At 38.8% G+C, this 22,176-nt stretch overlaps 1 protein-coding gene across 2 annotated transcripts in view; it reads left to right on the top strand.

Annotated features, from left to right (window-relative positions):
- LOC131435039 (uncharacterized) overlaps positions 1 to 22,176 on the top strand; it is a 47,459-nt gene that overhangs the window by 4,049 nt on the left and 21,234 nt on the right. For both annotated transcript variants that reach the window (XM_058602508.1, XM_058602507.1), the window contains exons 3-4: positions 9,644 to 10,242; positions 20,682 to 20,800. In XM_058602508.1, the coding sequence (XP_058458491.1) occupies positions 9,731 to 10,242; positions 20,682 to 20,800 (631 nt within the window). In that variant the 5' untranslated portion in view covers positions 9,644 to 9,730. The remainder of the gene's footprint in view (positions 1 to 9,643; positions 10,243 to 20,681; positions 20,801 to 22,176) is intronic.

Consider the following 22,176-nt stretch of genomic DNA (forward strand, 5'->3'; position numbering starts at 1 on the left):
ATTTTTTTTTTTCGAATTGTAACAGAAAAGTAAAACTTCACGCAAATGGCGAGAATTGGGCACATAAACAGACATTTTCGAGCGTGAATAATACGAAAACAAGAACAACTGTCACTGAAACGGCGATGACAATCCTTTAGGCACTCTATACACTCACACCCCTCAGAACTAACCCAAACGACCAAAGTAAACTAGCTCTGAGGAACCGTTGTTTTGGTCTTTGTATGCTTTTACGAAAAAACATGACAGCCAATAACTATATTTTGTAGTAAACAAATTCAATAATAGTGAGTGCTTTTTAGCAAATATTTTTACCCATTTGAAGATCGCGAATGGATGTAACTTTTTCTATACTCTAAAAAAACGCAGTTATAGGTTATCGATTTCTTCTATTTTCATTGTAAAGGATAGAGAACTATCATTCTTTAAACAAAAACTCTGGTTCATTACCACATCTAGAGAAACTAGTTGGCGAACGGATTGCCCATCTCTAAATCAAACAGCATAGCGGTCTTATGGACTATTTACACCTTTCCGATCGGGTTCAATACCGGCACTGTTCCGTGCAAGGACGGTAATATTCTTTTACACGTTTCAATGTTTGTTTATTCGCATTTGTCCGGTTCAGTATCAACACGAAACTGTCAGGCAAATTTGAATATTACTGTGAGCAAAAAATAGTAAGACTTTGTTCATAAATTCGAAATTCTTGATTTACTCTCCCCAATCTATTTCATCCCCTCAAAGTAATCCCCCCTGGCCCCAATACACTTGTTCCAACGTTTTCTTCCAATCCTCGAAACAGTTGTTAAAGTCAATTTCCGGAATAGCTTCAATGCGCGTAGCCATGTTTGATGTCTTCAATTGATTTAAAATGGTTTCCCCGGAGCGGTCGTTTGAGTTTGCTGAAAAGCCAGAAGTCACACGGAGCTAAATCAGGCGAATACAGTGGTTGCGGAAAGATATTGGTTGAATTTTTAGCGAAAAAATCAATGCAGTATGCGACGGTGTAATAGCGTGGTGGTAAAACTAAGAGTATTCGGCGCATAATTCCGGCCTCTTTTTACGAATATCTTCGCGCAAATGACGCATACCACTGAAATAGTATTCCTTGTTGACAGTTTGGCTGGTCGGAAGGAATTCGGAGTACACCACACCTTGATAATCAAAGGAAACTGCCAAAACTGCCGTCCTATACGTGGTTTGTCGTCAACGCGTTCTCGAACCTCTTTGAACAACTTGTATCAATAAAAAAAACCTTTCTCGCGACATACAATTATCACCGAAGGCCTTTTGCAACATTCTGAACGTTTCGGCACTAGATAATTGATTCCGCACTCAAAATTTAATGGAACTTATTAGTTGAATAATTTCACTCATTGTAAAATGTAAATTGTAAATCGTCGATTGCACCTCCTAATACTGACACTGACAGTCATACCAACCTATAAAAAAATATTTCGTCGAACAAGGTTTCCGCGCGAAATATAATTCAAAAGTCTTAATATCTTTGTTCACGCATTGAAAAATAACGAAAAGAAATATTACCGTCCGTGCACGGAACAATGTCGCCACTGAACCTGATCGGAAAGGTGTGAATAGTCCATTATCCCACCGATGCACGCATTAATAAACACTCAATCATTAAAACGATTTTATTCAAACTCACCTTTCTTGTAATAATATACTAGATGGTTTGTAATGGAATTCACCTATTACTTTAGTGTTATTAGCTTAAACTTATTCGCTTGAAAATAACACTCGTTCTTTCGTGGCATTGCTCCTTGTTTTTACTTGGCATTTGAAAGCTTACAGTGATTTCAGTGTGTTTCAAAGTGTTGAAAATCGAAAATATTTTAATAATATGTGTTGTAAATGTATTAGAACAAGGATTTGTAGTGAAACACTAAGGATAGCAGGCTTACCCACAATTCCCTTACTCTGAAATATAATGGTTTGATGCACGATAAATCGTTTAGCCAAAGTGAAGAAAACTGCTTTGCATTTTTCAACACTGGCAGTACTTCTAAGATGGTAAGTAAAACCTCAGCGTTTATGGGATGCTGACTTTATTATTATTATTATTATTATTAGACAGTGTTCTCGAACCTGGGCCCCGTCTAATGTGCTTTTGAAAAGCACTCTACCGCATGATAAAAGTGTAGAAATGGTAGCAAACTACTGGACTGAACGATACAATACGCGATGAAATTCAGAAACTCATCAACTCAAATTGCATGTCATCCCATCTTTATCCATCGTTTATGCTGCATTTCTGATGCTCTTTCTGTCGCTTGCTGACGGTGATTATGATGATGATGCTCGTGAACATTAGACATTTGCATTTTAGAGAGCTTTACTCTGAGCTTGAGTAGTGATACTGTTACCTCGGTGCTCATTGGGTTCTGCAGCTGTTCGAACGACTGTTTCGAACTCTAGCTCGAAGCCAATGTCGACGATGATGCAAACACTCGACATAATTAATAGCTTTTGTAATTACTACCGCGGAACAAGCATTTCTGCATTGACCATAAAATGCAGAATCCGAAAAAGGTTGCGTTCGAACGAGATAAACTCAATGTGCGCTCGTGGACTTGGGAAAGTGAACTATGACAAGTTAATTTAACAAGATTAAGCTCTAATGTGAAATTGGAAACTGCGGCATTGGAACGTATTAGAACAGTTGCAATTGTTTTTTGCCGTAATGTACGTAGGGTTACCATCTCTCCGGTCTTCGCCCGGAGTCTTCGGGTATTGAGGACAATATCCGACTATGACGAGCGATGAATTTGAGAATTTTTTTTTATCGCGATCTAACTCCTTTTATCAAATGAAAAGTATACCAGGAATAAAGGGTATAATTTCAAAAATAGAATTATTTTGCTGTGATCTCTCATTTCTTGACAAGTTTAAAGTATATAATATATAAATAAGATGGCAAACTATAATCAATCAATTTTTTTGATTATAAGAAAGATAAGGATAAAAATGAAAGAGAGAAAACTAATGTTGTTTTCGTTTTTAAACTTCACTACACCGGTGCAGTGCTACACCATGGCATGAATAAACGAACAAAAATGATGAAATCATAAACAGTAACCATTGACTACAATAAACGATTCCATTGCACAGAGCTATACCGAACTTTTGATGAGTGCAACACCAGTGGTATCGGTGCAGAAAAAGTGTAGCACTGGTGTAGTGCAATTGGTAAAAACGAAAACTACATAAGTGAGTTTCACAGAAGACGAAATGTTAAAAAATAAATTGGTTTAAATCAATTTTTGAATAAAATCAACTTTGAAAAAAACCTGTTTCAATCCACCTAGTTGTGTAATGATGCCTTTTTCATATCACTCTTACTCTCACATACAATAATGTTGTATTCCTCGAAACATTTTCTTTGCTTCTAGAAAGAAAGCAGAAAAGTTTGTTTCCGTATTAGCAAGTACAACCTACAAAACAGTTTTGACTTCAGTTTAGATTTTTTCCTTTTTTTTTATTTGTTTGCGCATATCGCCTTGTAAGTCTGGAGCCGGGAATCGGATACAAATGAAATGAGGAAACTTTGTATGAGACCACAAAACTTTACAATTGAGTTTAAGTTTGTTGAAATTGGTTCTGCTATATTGAATTACTATCGGAAATCTCTCCAATTTCTCAGAAACGGCCAAATCGATCTTCACAAGCTCAGATTGAAATAAAAAGTATTATGCATTCATAAGTTGATGTTGAACTTTACCTAGATCTGGCCTCCGATTCCGGAGATACAGTGTTGTGTGAATGAAATTGCAACCTGTCATATAGAGCGATAATGCAAAAAACGTAAAAATTCTTCTAAATTAGGTTCAAAACTGTTTGTTTCAATTCATGCTAGTTGCTGATCAATTTCGGCTATACCGGTTACCCAGCTCCTGGTTCCGGAAGTACCGGAAATAGAAGTAGAAAATTCAAAAACGGAACTCTCTTTATTTTTCCAGAAACAGTTAGCCCTAGTTTTACACCCATGGCAGTTGACAATCAATGTCAACTTCCCTTTCTGAGCAGCCTTGGTTGCCGTGTAGTGTCGGTAGCGGTTTCCCAACTGGCTAAGAATAACGCTACGGTCCACCTGTACCGTTGGTATAAGTCCACCAAACAGGTAAGCCGTGTGGCATCCGGCGGAATTATTTTTTACCAAAAATTGATCCACTGGTTTCCTGTTCCATGTCGTAAAAGGCCACAAAAATAGGAACTCCTAAGTCAAGGTGTATTTCCGTGCCGATGGCTGGATGGCTGCAGGAGGTTGAACAATGCAGTCGTGAACGGAATATATTGGGGTTTTCCCTTACTGTGTTAAGCAAAGCTCTGGCACAGTGGACGACTTCTTTCTTCGCAACTCGTGGGATTTAAATGATTAAAACATTTAAAAAAAATCCTTACATGGTTCGCTATAGGCGATTATAAGCCAATATATTTGGTTTCTTCTGGTTGTTGTACGATAAGTGCTGGAGATGGAGTGTTCATTACTTTAATTGATAATGGTTAGAGTAGCACAAATCAATCTCCAGCATAAACGTACAGCAACTATAAATCTATCCAGACTTCTGCAAGAAGGTAAAGCTTCTATAGCTTTGGTTCAAGAACCATATTTCCAAAAGGGAAACTTCTACGTTGGAAAATTGTTAAACCCAGTCTTTGTTGCCTTCAACAAGAACGGTATGACTAATCCACGTGAAATGCCTCGAGCATGCATACTTGCAAATAGTGCTCTTGATGTTTCTCTTATATCGGAGCTCACAACTCGGGATATTTGTGCTGTCACAATTGGTATGACTATTGATGGGATAGACAGAAAATATGTCTGTTGTACGGCATATTTGCCGCATAACCAACCTTCGCCAAGCGATGACTTCAAAAAGGTTGTATTATACTGCTGCAAAAGTGATTTACCGCTTATAATCGGCAGTGACATAAATGCTCACCATATCATTTGGGGCAGCACAGATATAAATTTAAGAGGTTCTGATATGATGGAATTCGTGAGCAGTACAAACCTGCACATATTCAATGCAGGAAATCGTCCAATTTTTGCGAGATCTGGAAGAAAGGATATTTTGGAAGTAACTCTCTGCTCTGATAGAATTGCGCATGAGCGTCTCCGATGAGCTCGAACCTTCGTTATCTGATCAAAAGTACATCTTTTTTTTTTATTTAAAAGATATTTTATTCAGGGCTATTTGCGTACAAGCTTTACGTGGCCGATTTAGCTGAGTTTTTAGAAAAATTTTGCACTGTCTGAAGTCAACAATAATTGTATTCTTTCCTACCGGCGGTAGCTTTTGTTCGTTTGGTTCACTCATTTCGTGATCGTTCTATTGTTCACTACACAATACTGTACTTGGTTTCTTCTGTCCCGACCGTAAGCGGTTTTGGTTTGTCGACTGACTTGGATGTGATGTGAAACCGAACTGGTAAGTACATCTTTGATCATTCGAACGTTGAATTTGATATTATCACATATCGCAATACCAAATCTACAAACTCGGACCTCTATGAAGAGGGCTTGGCGACTAGATTTTACTGGTAACAACCAACAATTGAAACCCCAATTGATTTGGAAAATGTTGTCGACGAGACAAACTTGCTAGACTAAGGAAACTATGCAGAAGAGCTTGGAACCACCGACGCAGAGATGGGTCGGAGGCATTCGTGTCGGCTCCAAGGGCTCACAAAAATGCTCTTCGATCGTCTGAGCGAAGTGGTTGGAAAAGCCTTTGCACAAAAGTCTCTAGTCTCAACGAGGCTAGCAGATTAAATAAGTTACTTTCGAAGTCTAAGGACTTCAATGTCAGTTTCTTAAGAACTTCAGATGGTGAACACTTGTCTGATGAAGGTGATGTACTTCACTATCTTTTTAACACTCACTTTCCAGGATGTATGGATCCATCACCGACAGCTCTTTACGAGAAAGGATGGAGTTTTCCAAGTGTTACTGCAGAAAGGGTATGAACATTTCAAACATGTTTTGAAGAAAATACTTACTTTTAGTCTTGCGACAGGATATATTCCAAGAGCTTGGCAGAAAATAATTGTGAAATTTATTCCCAAAGGCGGTCGCGACACTTATGAGGAAGCGAAGAGTTTCAGGCCTATCAGTCTTAGCTCATTTCTTCTTAAAACAGTGGAACCACAGATAACAGATTACAGGCTCACATATGAACTGTGTGTAAAATTTACTCAATCAGCGTGGCGATCACTTGCAGATGTCACCACGATCGACACGAGGTGTCACCACGATTTGGGTGCCGCTTTCACATGAGCTACAGTTTTGGGTGCAACATTCACTTCACGCTAGATTTTTGTTTTGCTGTTGGTTAAAATGATAAGTTTATTTTTGTTTTATTCTGATCGAATTATCGTGTGATTTATGCGACATGGAAATAAATTTGTCTCTAACACTTGGGGAAATCGTGTAATAAGTGTTAAAATTGTTATAGTTCGAATATTTATAATACAGGCAGGAGGATTTTGTTATCGTTTTAGAACGTAGTGGAACGTTTTGAAAGATCACGGCGAATAGTGGAGTAGGTGGCAGTAGAAATTTACACAGGATTTTGAAAATTTTTGTTCGAGCCTCTATTTCTATTATCTGTGGTGGAACGCATAGTCGATCACTATATCAGGAATGTTAGTTTGGGCGTGCATCCGCTACATGGAATGCAACATGTTTACCAGCGTGGAAAGTCCACTACAACCCTGTTACATGACCCTGCTTTCTCACAAAAGCAATCTTGCTTGGGAGTTTTCCTAGATATTGAAGGTGCCTCTGATAACGTGTCTTTCAATTCAATTCTGGAAGCAGCCCGTGGTCATGGCATACCTTCAAGTATCACAATTTGGATACACGCAATGCTTAACATAGTAAGCGACTTCTTTGTTCATCGCTTCGGCAAGCAGAGATTAGAAAGCTGAATGTCCTCAAGGTGGTGTACTATCTCCGCTTTTATGGAACCTAGTCGCTGATGGTTTGTTAACGAAACTTAATAACCTTGGATTTCCGACTTATGGTTTTGCCGACGATTATCATATATTGATGACCGATATAAGCATTAACACTCTCTTTGATTTAATGCAGCAAGCCCTGCGATCTGTTGAGCAATGGTGTTGTCAGGTTGGATTATCTGTAAATCCGGGCAAAACATCAATGGTGCTTTTTATTCATCATCATCATTTTATTCATTTTATTAATCACAGGAGCTCGTCCGTGACAGTTCTTCGCTTCAGAGATCCCAAGTAACAATTTTAATATTAATAAATACTTGTAGCTGTCTTCAATGCTACATAATAAATCTTGCATTAAAACTTTAAACTCCACGAAAGCCCACTGAAAACCTCTATAAGAGCATGTTCCTGCCAAGTGGACCATTCTTCATAAGGTTTATAAAGCAAAGTGAAGAATTAGCATAAACCTGCGATAAAACTCCAAATTCAAGAAAATTTTGAAACCAGCTTTACGATCAACATTTAAATTATTCGGAAGGAATGAATTCAGCTATGAATAAATTGTCGTTTTGATAATATTTTTCATGGCTATGTGTGTGTCATGTATGGTTTGAATGCAACCAGTAAGAATATATTAGATTTTATTTACAAGTTTGAGGTTTTCTCCGAACGTAAAAACTTCATGCGCTTTTATTTTTATCGTGAATGTTTGGATAAAAATAAAAATTATAACTAATTGCCTTGAAATAAATGCAGTTTTTGCGAAAATCTCCATGATTTTTAAAAATTATTTTTTGTGATTCTTCGTCATTTTGGTACAAAACTATTTCGTGGCATTAAAACCTTATCCTTCGCTTCCCATCAGGAAATTGATGAGAAGCTACGGCAAGGCACAAATCTCTAAATAACTAGGAGAACGAGCCACTTGAGCCAATTAGTTCTGATTTCTGATTCCTGGGTCAAGTTTTACAAACTTAGATTCAAATAAAAGAGTCCACGTCTATAAACATAGAATCTCTCTTCCGGTTCTGGAACATTTTAAACTGTCATTTCAAGCGAGAATGCAAAAAACGAAGAATTCTTATTAAGTTGATTCAAAACTCTTAAAAACTGAAAAGGTTTTTCTAGAGTATGGCCAAACAAACATTTTTTCTTAATCAATATTCAAAGTATATTGAATAATCTTATGAGAAAGGCATCATTACACCCCTAGGTGGATTAAAATAGGTTTTTAAATATACCATATGCAATTAGAACTTAGTTACGTTGTTTACATTATAATGTCATCGCAGGCAACATAACAAAGTTCTGATTAAGTATGTTATATCGAAAACAGCATACAATATTCTAATGTTTAAGACTTGGCTTTCTTAGTCATTTTGTCGATCATGCAATGAATAGTTAATTTCCAGAATGATTGCACAGCACCTCTATTTCGATTGACTTGCATAATGATTTGCGCTTTGAACTTTTCATACAAATTATTTACTCCGAACCTTTGTGCGTCTGGCACTCGTAGCTTTTCGCGTGGATTTTTCTCTCATTGAATTTTCCAGCAGCAAGGAAAATTTCTATTTTCGAAATCATCGCTATAAATCATTCAGAAGCTGAGGCAAACCTATTCGGTGTTATGTGTTTTCTCGGACTAGAGGAAGCATTTACTTTTTTCCCTCTTTCATAGTGAAAAAATAGACCTGGTTTAGACTAGCACGTGTGTTGGTACGATTTGTACCAGAGAGTCTAGCAGATTTGGGAATGGTTATCAATGGTTTTTTTTCAGCCTATCAACTTCCACCTGGGTGGTTTCAAAATCGTCAGCAAAATCATGATAACTTTATTTGCAACTTTTGCTGATTCATGGTAATAATACTGTTCCGAAGCAGAATCTGAAATACTGAACCATTTAGTATTGCGTGAGATGAGTATTGCAGTAAAAAGTAAAAATGACGTTAATGGGGATGAAAAACATTCGCAACATTTGCTGTGGGCCACAAACCGATGTGTAAAAAGTGCGTTAATGAAAATCGTCTCACGATTGAGTAGGATGAGGACGCAACCTGTCCTAGTTTTTGATTTCTAATTCAGCTAATAACAGCAGCTAATTCATGGTATGTTGCAGCTGTCAAATTTTGCAGAACACTTATACTAACAGAAGTTAATTTGCTGAAATATATAAGTTCTGGGTAATGACTACAAATATTTTGTTAATGTAGTGAAAATAACAATTCTGGTTTGATGAAACAAGCAACATTTGTTTAAAACAAACAAGCTACGATTCGGTTCAAATTTACGATGTCCTGCTAGAAGAAATGAAAAATCAGTAAAAATTGACTCAAGTGACACGTTCCAAGTTGCATGTTTAAGTAAACGAAGTAAATAAACGAAACAATATAGACTACATATTTGGATAAAAGACGTTTAGAGATGAACTTAAGTGATGTGTTGAAATTGCAATAATTGCAAACCAATTTAATTCCATTCCGAGCTTATTTATCTGTATTATAGTACTTGAAAAATAAACGGATTTCACTGGAATATTACTGAAATATCATGCTCTCCAATTTACGTTCTTATTTTTCATCCTCTCTAGCCAGCGTTGTTTGAATAATTTCAATAATATAAACAAACTAATACTGTTTAATGTCGCTTCTACTTACAGGTGTTCCGTTCGGTCTGGAATTGATCAAACGTGTCAAAGTGTGGTTTATCTACCTCTACAGCATAGCCAATATATTCAGTACCGATAATGCAACCAACGAGTAATTCCGATGCCGCCAACCGTCAATGCGCTTCCACAGCGAAAAAAATCAAGAATGCAAGGATGCGTAGATCGTCAACATCTTCGTCATCCAGTGGGGGAAACCCGAGATCTAAGACCGACAAACCCCTCAAAGCGATACAAATTGAAGCACAATTGAAATCCGAGAGCCCAAAGAAACGTAGCTGCGACGATGTTTGTCGAATAGGCGATATCAAATCTAAAATTGATGAACCATCGGAGTTACGTAGAGAACTTCAGCATGTTTACTACATGTTGGTGGCATTGGTATGTTGTGTTTTTGGGCTTTCATGCTGGGGGATCAATTACGTCAATGGCCGACTATACGAGAAAGTTCCGACGAAGGTCAGTTCTTCCATCGTACCAACGATACTAAACGAACAAAGAGTTACAGAAATTGTTAGTAGCTATTTTAAGAACAACATCGATAAACTTAGTCAAGATTTATTAGCACACCATCGGGTGTCGGCTGAGATTAGGTAAGTACATGTATTACAAAATTAAATGTGATTTCATCATCGGTCACTGAAAATAATAACTAATCGGTGCAATTGGTCGAACGTTTCGTCTTGCTAAGGTGTTCGGTCATCCTCAGCGGTTATCTAAACACTAAATTTTAACACTTTACTGTCTGTTTACACTTTTTCAACCGTCATACCTTAGCACTATCTCTCTCTATCCTTTCTCTTTTGTTTGTGTAGGGGTTTTGTCACCTAGTCCATTGTATACCGATCAAAGCTTTATATAATCTCGCAAGACGTTAAACGAGTTCGACTCTCCTCTTATTTTTATACGAACCATCCCAGCTGTTGAACGAGAGTCAGTTCTTTGTATTTCGTCTAAAATTTTTACATTTTCGAAATCAAATCAATCACCCTCATTTATACTGTGCTAAACTAGGCCATTTTCACAATTTCACACTTCGAGAGCAATTTTTGATTGAGTCAATATAACTCAACTGTTGAGTAAATAGAGCTTACCATTGAATGGATATTACTCACCTTTCAGTACATTTTTGCAAGTGTCTTGTGGAAACTACTTAAGGGTGCTATACCTAAAATTAGGTTACTAAACATCCTCTTGCTTTAGAACAAATCTTTCGAGAAAAATGTTCCGAACAGTGCTTAATATCGTAGTGAGTTCCACAATTTGGTCCTTCTGAAAGGCAGGAATGAATCCCGTACAGCATCCTGATAGTTTCTTTCAATGAAATGCAAATCCAAAATGAAATAATCGACATAAAAAATCTATATACTGCTATTTTTAGGCCGTTAGGACCGCCCATTAGTGAAAGAGCCTAAAACGAAATCACATAAAAAAACCTCTTAACAAAAATTGGATCAGTTTGGATTCTATCGCCACTGCGAATATTGTGTGTCGTTTGCAACGCTAGTTTCGCTTCCTACAAGAGCGATTACGTCACAGCTGCCAGTTGTTTGCATTGGTGAAAAAACAACGAAAAGAGGACAACGGTGGGGAGCATCACACAAAATCAGCCATTCTAAGGGCTCTATAAGATTCCTAAAGAACTATTAGGATTTCTTGCTCGCAAATCGAAGGCAAATATTCCCAGTTTAGTGCAAATCTAGAACACTTTGATTAGAATTGTGCACTTTTCGCTGTGTGAAATTCACAGTAATCGCCTTCTTTCGACTTTCTGGAGAATTCCCAGTCCCAGAAAGTCAATTTTCCGATTAAAATTTTTTTTCAAGATGACACCAAATCTCGACGTTTCATGCAATTCTAAAACTTTGGGCATAAAAAAAAAAATTTCGGTTTCGGAAATTTCATGTAACCCGCCACTACCTCCACCCTTATGGTGATTTTTCAAAATCTATGAAAATTCCACTAAGTGGACTAAGGAGGGTTTTGCCTTTCTCTATGGTTTTAGATTAGCATAACTTTTCTGAAAGTTAAAAATCAAAATCAAAAATGAGCCCAAATTAGTGTCAGAAATTATTTTATAAAAAGATTAAAAAAATCATGAGACTATTTTGAAGAAAGAGAAAGGCATTATCATTATCATTGCCGTTTCAACCTTCCGAGCGAACAGACGTGATTTGGATTTACTGCGAAAGCATTGAAAACCAGTTGTGTGTGTGATAAAGTGGTCGGACGATATTGCGTGATAGACAATAGTGCTTTTTCCTCTGAGAGGTTTTTTTTTTCGCGTTATATAATAGAACAGTGCCTTATTGTGAGCGGTCGATCGAAACGGTACCGTTAGCCGGTTATTGTTCCGCCGATCAAGGCCAAGTGTGCGGATTATAAACAAGCGGCCATTGTTCCCTGTGTCGATTGTGATCGAACATTGAAGTGAAGTGATACCGTTAGTCCATACAAACTATAAACAGTTTATTTGTGCCTTTTCCTCGGTGAGGTTTTTTGCACCTTCGCACCGAACCGTTAGCTGGTGCTTTGTGCTTTTCCTCGTAGAGGTTTTTTGGCGACCGTTCCTTGCAACTGTACAACAAGCTAAGTATTGCTTTTTTTCTTTATTCTGCCCTTATTACAGTTTATTGTTGCATCCCTCTTATAATTTACCACTTGCCTAAATATAACCTCGTGCTACAGTAAGCACAATGAGTCCTCCCCCTCCAGACGAAGAAATGAAGACAGATCCTAATCCGCCTGTTGTTGACAGTAATAAAACCCCCCGGATTAAGGAATATTCCGATGAACCCTCGCTATCGACCGGTCCATATGTGGTGTACTTCCGGACCAAATCTAAAGATAAAACATTGAATTTATTGACATTAAATAAGAACCTGACGTCACATTACCCGACTATCACACAAATAGTAAAAATGCGCTCCGACAAACTCAGGGTCTCGTTGACCAGCTTAAAGCAGGCTAATGAGATCGTTCGAAATGAGCTCTTTACGCGGGATTATCGCGTATATGTACCAGCCCGCGAAGTCGAAATAGACGGCGTGGTCACAGATGCAGGTTTGACTTGCGCAGATATTCTTGAGCACGGGGTTGGCGGTTTCAAAAACCCCTTACTCAAGAATCTGAAGATACTGGATTGCAAACGCTTGCATTCAGTATCGATCGCCGAGGATGGGTCAAAATCTTATCCTCAATCGAACTCGTATCGTGTGACCTTCGCTGGTTCGGCTTTGCCAAATTATGTCCTTCTGGACAGGGTTCGTCTACCCGTACGTCTCTTCGTGCCGCGGGTTATGAACTGTACTAATTGCCAGCAATTAGGACACACAGCCTCCCATTGTGCGAATCGGCCCCGTTGTTCGAAGTGTGGAGAGCGTCATGCGGATGGCTCTTGCGGAAGAGATATTGAAAAGTGTCTCTACTGCAGTGAGGGTCCGCATGATCTCTCAGCATGTCCCACCTACAAATTGCGTGGAGATAAGCTAAAGCACTCTTTGAGGGAACGCTCCAAGCGCACATTTGCAGAAATGCTAAAGAGTGCTACACCACCAAGCCCATCTGCAAATCCCTATGCTTGCTTGTCAACAGACGAGTGCGATTCAGACGACCCTCTCGAAGGCACATCTTCGGCCATCCCTCGTAGCAACAGGAAAAGGAGAAATATTTCCTCTCATAAGCTACCTAGTAAGGGTTCGAAGGTGGCCCTTGAGGGGCCTCCAAAAGTAACAGCTAATGGTAGTGTTAGTAAAACACCGAAGCAAAGAATAGCTCCTGATCTAGAAAAACTGAGATCTGATAAGGAGTTTCCAACACTTCCTAAGACAAACAAAAACTCAATTGCCCCTAAAGACCAGTCAAAGAATCAACCAAATGCTGGATTTATTAAATTCTCTGATATAGTGGACTGGATTTTTAAAACTTTCAATATCTCTGACCCCTTGAAAGGTATTTTGATGACCTTTGTACCCGTAGCTGAGACGTTTTTGAAACAGTTGACTGTAAAATGGCCCCTTCTTTCAGCGATTGTATCCTTCGATGGCTAACTTATCCAATGAGGTCAAGGTTTTGATCACTGTTTTACAATGGAATTGCAGAAGTATCATCCCAAAAATTGATTCCTTCAAACATCTATTATATACCACGAATTGCGATGCATTTGCATTGTGCGAAACTTGGTTAACTTCTGAAATATCTCTCAACTTCCACAATTTTAATATTATTCGTTTGGATCGAGAAACCCCCTATGGAGGAGTACTTTTGGGAATCAAAAAGTGCTATTCCTTTTATCGAATTAACCTCCTCTCGATACCAGGTATTGAAGTTGTCGCATGTCATGTTACAATCAAAGGTAAGGACCTTTGTATTGCTTCCATCTACATTCCCCCTAGAGCCTCGGTTGGGCATCAGCGGCTCAGTGATATCATAGAACTCCTTCCCGCACCAACGTTGGTTTTAGGAGACTTTAACTCACACGGTACGGGATGGGGTTGTCTTCATGACGATAACAGATCAGCTATGATCCATGATATTTGTGACAACTTCAATATGACAATATTGAATACGGGAGAAATGACACGGATTCCTGCACCACCAGCAAGACCAAGTGCGCTGGATTTATCCCTTTGCTCGACATCGCTACGGTTGGATTGCAAGTGGAAGGTAATCCCCGATCCTCACGGTAGCGATCATCTACCTATCGTAATTTCAATCGCCAACGGATTAAGACCATCGGAGACAATCAATGTTTCGTATGACCTCACACGAAATATTGATTGGAAATGTTACGCAAATGCGATGTCTGAGAAACTGGAAACAACACAAGAACTTCCTCCGGAGGAAGAGTACACGCTTTTGGCTGGCTTGATTCTCGACTCCGCGATTCAAGCTCAGACGAAACGTGTACCCGGCGCGAAAACTAACATCCTTCCTCCCAATCCGTGGTGGGACAAAGAGTGCTCATCACTGAACGCGGAAAGATCTTTAGCATTCAAAAAGTTCAGAAAATATGGAACACCTGATAATTATAGAAATTACGCAGCGCTAGATAAGCAAATGAAGAATATAGTTAAAGCAAAGAAACTAGGTTACTGGCGACGGTTTGTTGACGGATTAACAAAAGAAACATCGATGAGCACTCTTTGGAACACAGCCCGACGAATGCGAAACCAAAACACCACGAACGAAAGCGACGAATATTCCAACCGTTGGATATTCGATTTCGCTAAAAAAGTATGTCCAGACTCTGTTCCGGAACAGAAGATCTCCCGCGCCGCGACGTCAAATACAAACGAAACACCGTTTTCGATGGTAGAGTTCTCACTTGCGCTCTTGTCATGTAACAATAAGGCCCCGGGGTAAGACAGAATCAAATTCAACTTGTTGAAGAATCTGCCTGACACCGCCAAAAGACGCTTGCTGAATTTATTCAACAAGTTCCTCGAGGGTAATATTGTCCCACACGACTGGAGACAAGTGAGAGTTATCGCCATTCAAAATCCTGGGAAACCAGCCTCCGATCACAATTCGTATCGGCCGATTGCTATGCTTTCCTGTATCCGGAAGTTGCTCGAAAAAATGATTCTCTTCCGTCTAGACAATTGGGTCGAAACTAATGGCTTTCTTTCAGATACACAATTTGGTTTCCGCAGGGGTAAAGGAACGAACGATTGTCTTGCGTTGCTCTCAACAGAAATTCAAATGGCATTTGCTCGTAAAGAACAAATGGCATCAGTATTTCTAGACATCAAGGGGGCTTTTGATTCAGTTTCTATAAATATCCTATCTAAGAAGCTGCACCAGCATGGTCTTTCGCCGGTTTTGAACACCTTTTTATATAATCTATTGTCCGAGAAACACATGTATTTCACACATGGTGATTTGTCGACAATAAGATTTAGCTACATGGGTCTTCCTCAGGGCTCATGCTTAAGCCCCCTTTTATACAATTTTTACGTAAAAGATATCGATGAATATATCAACACATCTTGCACGCTAAGACAACTTGCCGACGACAGCGTTGTGTCCATTATAGGATCCAAAACTGCCGATCTGCAAGGACCATTACAAGATACACTCCACAACTTGTCCACGTGGGCTCTTCAACTTGGTATCGACTTCTCTACGGAGAAAACTGAGCTGGTTGTATTTTCAAGGAAGCGAGAACCAGCACAACTACAGCTTCAACTAAGGGGTGAAACCATAGCTCAGGTCTTCACATTCAAATATCTCGGGGTCTGGTTCGACTCCAAAGGCACCTGGGGATGTCATGTTAGGTATCTGAAACAAAAATGCCAACAGAGAATTAACTTTCTTCGTACAATAACCGGATCATGGTGGGGTGCCCACCCAGGAGACCTGATCAGGCTGTACCAAACAACGATATTGTCCGTAATGGAATATGGATGCTTCTGCTTCCGATCCGCCGCGAACACCCATTTCATTAAACTGGAAAGAATTCAGTATCGTTGTTTGCGTATTGCCTTAGGTTGCATGCAGTCGACTCATACGATGAGTCTCGAAGTGCTTGCGGGCGTCTTACCGTTGAAAAATCGATTCTGGGATCTCTCATATCGATTGCTAATCCGATGCGATATCTTAAATCCGATGGTGATTGAAAACTTCGAAAGGCTTGTCGAGCTCAATGCTCAGACCCGTTTTATGTCCTTGTATTTTGATTACATGGCTTAGAATATTAATCCTTCTTCGTTTGTTTCCAACCGTGCTCATTTGTTGGATACTTCTGATTCTACTGTGTTTTTCGACACATCCATGAGAGAAGAGATTCGTGGAATCCCGGATCACGTGCGCCCTCAAGTGGCCCCAAATATTTTTTATAATAAATTTAGAACAGTCAACTGTGAAAAGATGTTTTACACTGACGGATCAAACATCAACGAGTCCACAGGCTTCGGCATCTTCAATCAGAACATCACCGCTTCGTACAAACTCAGTGATCCGGCTTCAGTTTACGTCGCAGAATTAGCTGCTATTCAGTACACCCTCGAGATCATTGAAACGTTGCCCAAAGACCATTACTTCATTGTCACGGACAGTCTAAGCTCAATAGAAGCTCTCCGGGCAATGAAGCCAGGAAAGTATCCCCCATATTTCCTGGGGAAAATACGGGAACACTTGCGAACTTTATCTGAACGGTCTTATTCAATATCGTTAGTCTGGGTCCCTTCACATTGTTCCATTCCGGGAAATGAAAAGGCAGACTCATTGGCTAAAGTGGGCGCATTAGAAGGTGATATTTATGAAAGACCAATCTGCTTCAATGAATTTTTCAGTATTTCTCGTCGAAGAGCACTTGAAAGTTGGCAAACTTCATGGAGTAATGACGAACTGGGACGATGGCTACATTCCATTATCCCTAGGGTATCGACGAAACCTTGGTTCAGGAGGATGAACGTGAGTCGCGATTTCATTCGTGTTATGTCTCGGCTCATGTCTAATCACTACACATTCAACGCACATCTTCGGCGTATTGGGGTCATGGAGAGCGGTCTCTGCACCTGTGGCAACGGTTATCAGGACATCGAGCATGTCGTATGGTCATGTGTGGGGTATTGTGACGCCAGGTCTGTTTTAAAGGACTCCCTCAGGGCCCGAGGTAGACCACCTGATGTTCCCGTTCGAGATGTGTTGGCGAGTTGGGATATATCATATATGTTACTCATATATAAATTCCTTAAACACATTAATATACAAGTGTAATCTGCGTTAGTTACCCCTGTTCCTCGACTGATGCGAAGAAGAAACTCCACCCACAGGTTCGACACTAACATCCGCCCGAATCTCCCCATCCCTCGCCTGTCCACCATCTTCATTGAAACTAACAAGATCTTTCTGCTGTCACTAAATTTTCTGCTTCCCCCTCCCACGTTTTTTCACCATCTCGATGTCAACTAATTAGATCTTTGTCGTTCTTAGTCATTTTGTTCCCATATCCCCTTTTTACTCTGTTCTCCGTAATATTTACTTCTCTGTATATTTTTTTTTTCATTTTCCTCCGTAACATCATCACCATTACCCACGGACGGCCGCTGTAGTCTATGAGATGAATATGGGCCACCCGCCTGGTATTCGTAGCCTGGGGGTGTCCCCCGCGAACCCACACGGACAGAAAAAAGCGGCTAATACCAAGATACTTACCAACGTGTTACATTCAGTACGCCGGCCGGTGCCGATTGCCAGCTGAAGGCGGGATCTGCCAAAGTCATTACATTATCTTAATATACTATCCTAGTTTTAAGTTATTTGTTAATTAAAATTAGAAAAAGCCCTTGGCATCTTAGAGCTTAAGCAGTGTGCCTTAATAAATTATATGATTGAAAAAAAAAAAGGCATTATCACACCACTAGGTGGATTAAGAAGGGTTTTTTATCTAATATTTAAACTTTTCACTGGGTCACTTTATCTGACCGAAAGTATAAAAAGAAATTACACAGAGGAGATTTTTACTAAATTTTTCAGTGTCGGAAAATAGCTATCGAATTGTCAAATCTAACTATGCTTTTGAGCAAGATTATTTTTGACAACGACAAAGTTAATGCTCGACTGCCCAATTTTAACTAAAAGCTCAAATAATTCGCGAGTTGGTTCACAGCCTGAGCCAGCGAACATTTTTTTTAAATAGTCACTATCTCGTGACATTATAGGCGAAATAGTAAAAATCTGTTAGTGAAATTGTGTAGAATTATTTTTAGTTTAAAGCGATTTACAAGTAGTATAATATTTGCAATAAAGAGAGCGTCAGGAAAATACCAAGTAAAACAAAACACTCGTTTCAGCGAATGGAATAAAAACTGAACTAGCCCCTTTTTGCAAGATTTTTTCCTGTGTCTGAAATTAATAACCAAACAGTCAAAACAACCGTGTTTTTGTGCATGGTTTTTTGACGATGGAGTAAGTAACTGTTCGACTGCCAGATTTCAATCAAACGTTAAAATTGTTCATGAAGTGATTCACAACCTAAATGTCCTTCCAGCTCAAAACCCAAACAATCGACAACCGACTTATTTAAATAAGAAATAATCACTCATGTTCGACATATGTTATTTTAATGACCGAAGTTCCTACAACTGGTGTGTTTATGCTTCACATATAGCATGGTAGAATAAAACTTCTTCTTTGTGGTTGTCCTTTAATAAATTCAATTAGCTATGTTATGTGCGCTTAAATTAAATTAAATCAAAACACCCCCGTTTTCGGTAAGGCTGACTTTATTCCACTGCTCGTGAAATTAAAATTGGGCTTCGCTCCAAGATATAGGCAAAATGTGGAAACATTTTCGGATATATTTTCATGTGAAGATATAGAGGAAGCAGAGCATAATTGGGGTGTAAAAATTTTACGTGAGCACAGTAAACTCTCTAAGCAACTGCGTTTCTATGCCTCATATTAAAAGAAATGTACAACCGGATGTAGACGTATGGAATATATGTATCTACACATCAATGAAAGTTATTCTTGGGACGAGCAAAGCTAGATGGCGGGTAAAAAAGGGTCATCTTCTGAAAAGGTCACACGTACCTATCGAAAGTCAATTCTGTAAGTAAATGTATTCATTTCCTAATTACGAGCAATCAATTTCCTATCGCTTTTACAAGAACAAAAGACTGAACAAGAGAGCCAAGAAATTTAACTCTTCTTATCGATACTGTCCATACCAAAGCAATTTCAACGAGAGAATGTATGAGAGGATTTTCGCAGAATCCTCAAATTAGTAAGCTGCTTTATTACGTATGTTATGAATTCTTTTATAACGATAAAACCTAAATAAAAGTTACCCTATATTTCCTGATCCGGAAGTCGGATCCGCATGAAATCCTGGAATTACGTATGGGACCATAGGACTTTTCATTTGCTCCTAAGTTTGTGAAAATCGGTTTAGCCATCTCCGAGAAAAGTTAGTGCAAAAAAACGTTACATACACACATACGCACATACACACACAGACATTTTGCGTAGTCGACAAACTGAGTCGAATGGAATATGACATTCGGCCCTCCGGGCCTCGGTTCAATAGTCGGTTTTCACAGTGATTGCATAACCTTTCTATATGAGAAAGGCAAAAAGCATTTTGTCGGTTACGTCACTTATAACATTGTATCCCAGGAACCGAACCAGTAGCCAATCGTCACTCGTTCACGCCTTAGACGTCAAAAAGAATATTGCACCATATCCATAAGTGTTACATAAATAGTGTAAAGTAAGTCTGCCTTACGGTTTATATTGAACTGCTAGGTGGATATGGCAGTTCATATAGTGACCGATATTGCAAAAAAAACTGAAAATTTTGACATAAATCTTTGTGTAACTCAATTTTTTCTCAAAAATATTTACGTTAAGGCTTTCATTTGCGACTAGTTTGATCGAGATCGATCCAGTCATCCATGAGATCTCGACCTTTTTATTTACAACACGCATACGGGCACATATACGGATATTTGCTCAGTTCGTCGAGCTAAATCGATTGGTGTATAAAACTCGACCTTTCGGGAATCAAAAATTTGTCTAAAGTTTAAGCGAATTCTGAATGTATAAAATGTAAAATTTCGTTTTTAAATATATCTCATAATTTTTTTAAAAAGTTTTTTAAGAAGCGATACCACCGATAAAAAGCTCGAAAATTGTGCATTAGTACTATTTTAGCGACGCGAAAACTTTAAGTGAATGTACCTATTTTCATCTTACGCTTAAAGTGAATCTATCGAACTAAAACAGCTAAACACTCTAAATAAAAGCTTTCTTATACAAGATGACTACTGGAGCTGAGATGAGATGAATGGGGGTACCGTTAGCCTATATGAGAACGACCGAACTGGTTCTTGACATCTCCCATACAACCCAAATTTTCATATTACATTCATAATAATATTACACAATGTCGATAAACTGACCATGACTGTAACTATTTTTCAACTAGAACAATGAATTGGTGTTGACGTTCTTAATATTTTCTTAAGGAAAACGGGATATGGTCTGATCTCAGGCTAAATTAAATGAAAGTTTCTTTTTTCAGCTCTGCCTTGCCTTACTTACGATCACAAAACGAGCGAAAATCCTCCAAGCCCCTTGAAGGAAATAGAGTCAAGAGAGATCACAGTATTTTTGATGAAAATCTTGTTCCAGACCAAGAAGGTATTTGACAATAAAAATAACGCAAATTATCGCTTAACTCTAATTCATAATTTCAAATAAAGAGATAGCTTTTTGGTCAATTTGTTTCTCGTCAAAACATTAATTTTTCGTTAAAAGCCAACGTTTCGAAGGTTATACCTTCATCTTCAGGGCAACTGTAATTTTATGTATTATTTAGTCACAGAATTTTTTTCACAAAATACAATAATTTTACAAAATGTACTCACAACGACTACAAATATTTTTCGTCAAGTACGGTGTAACATTTATAATGGTTGGTTGAAGAATGGCTACTCTACACTAAAACACAAAACGAGTCATACGGATGCAATTTGTTTAGAAATTTCAATTCGAATTATTTGTCTTGCCAAGAACTTACACAAGCACATCCAACGCACATCGACTTTTTTTTAAAGATATTTTTTATTCAGGCCTATTTGCGTACAAGCTTTACGTGGCCGATTGATCCGATTTAAAAAAAAATTTGGGTTAGATCTCGTTGTAACCCTTTTTCTAGGGGGAGAGGAGCTTCCATTTCCCTCCTGCGAGGATTCAGGGGCACTTCGTTCGTGGTTCGTCTCGTCATCCATTGCCGCATCGATGGTATTATTGTCGAATCCGTCGATTGCTAGTTGCTGTAGATGCACCTTGTTGTACATTGGTTGAAATTTCTGGTTGGTTGGAGGGTAAGTTGTTAACTGCAGCTGGTGTACTTTGTTCTATAGGGGGTGATGATGGATTCGTTGAAGGGGATACTTCCCTGTTGTTGGTGACTGTCACAGGTGTACTGGAGTTGCTTGGGGTTGGTGTAAAGGAAGCACCGTTGTCCTTTGGTATAGTTGTCTCCTTGTCCGGTTTATCATATGGCTTACCGTAGTGAACAGCTTTTTGGCAATATTGACATGTGGCCATCTGATTGTCATAGGTAACAAGTGATTTGCACGGTATTCTTGTATCCTGACAGAAAGTCATATAAGAATGTATAGGCCTCTTCAAGCGCATGCGTAACAAATGTACGCCATTTAGAATACCGGGGAAAAAATTCTTCCACTTTTCTTTTTCGATAGAGAGAATCTCTCCGTATTGGGACATAGTTTTGCGAATATAAGAGTCGGTTACGCTTGAGGGAAGATCATGCACACGCACTTCTATAGCACTATCTTCCATCTATACTGGAATGTTGTACTTGATGTTCTCGTGCTCCACAATTGTCTTTTGCGAATTGAATTGCATCCAACACTTTATAAAACTGGATGTAAACAACATTATTTGTCTTATTGCATTGAAGTAAATGCACACGTTTAATGTCAAGATGCATTTGCTCCTTAAGCAAACCTTCAAGTTTTCGTATCGAAGGTCGAATTTTGCACTGCCTG

The sequence above is a fragment of the Malaya genurostris genome, chromosome 3, assembly GCF_030247185.1.
Source record: "Malaya genurostris strain Urasoe2022 chromosome 3, Malgen_1.1, whole genome shotgun sequence".
Classification (NCBI taxonomy): domain Eukaryota; kingdom Metazoa; phylum Arthropoda; class Insecta; order Diptera; family Culicidae; genus Malaya; species Malaya genurostris.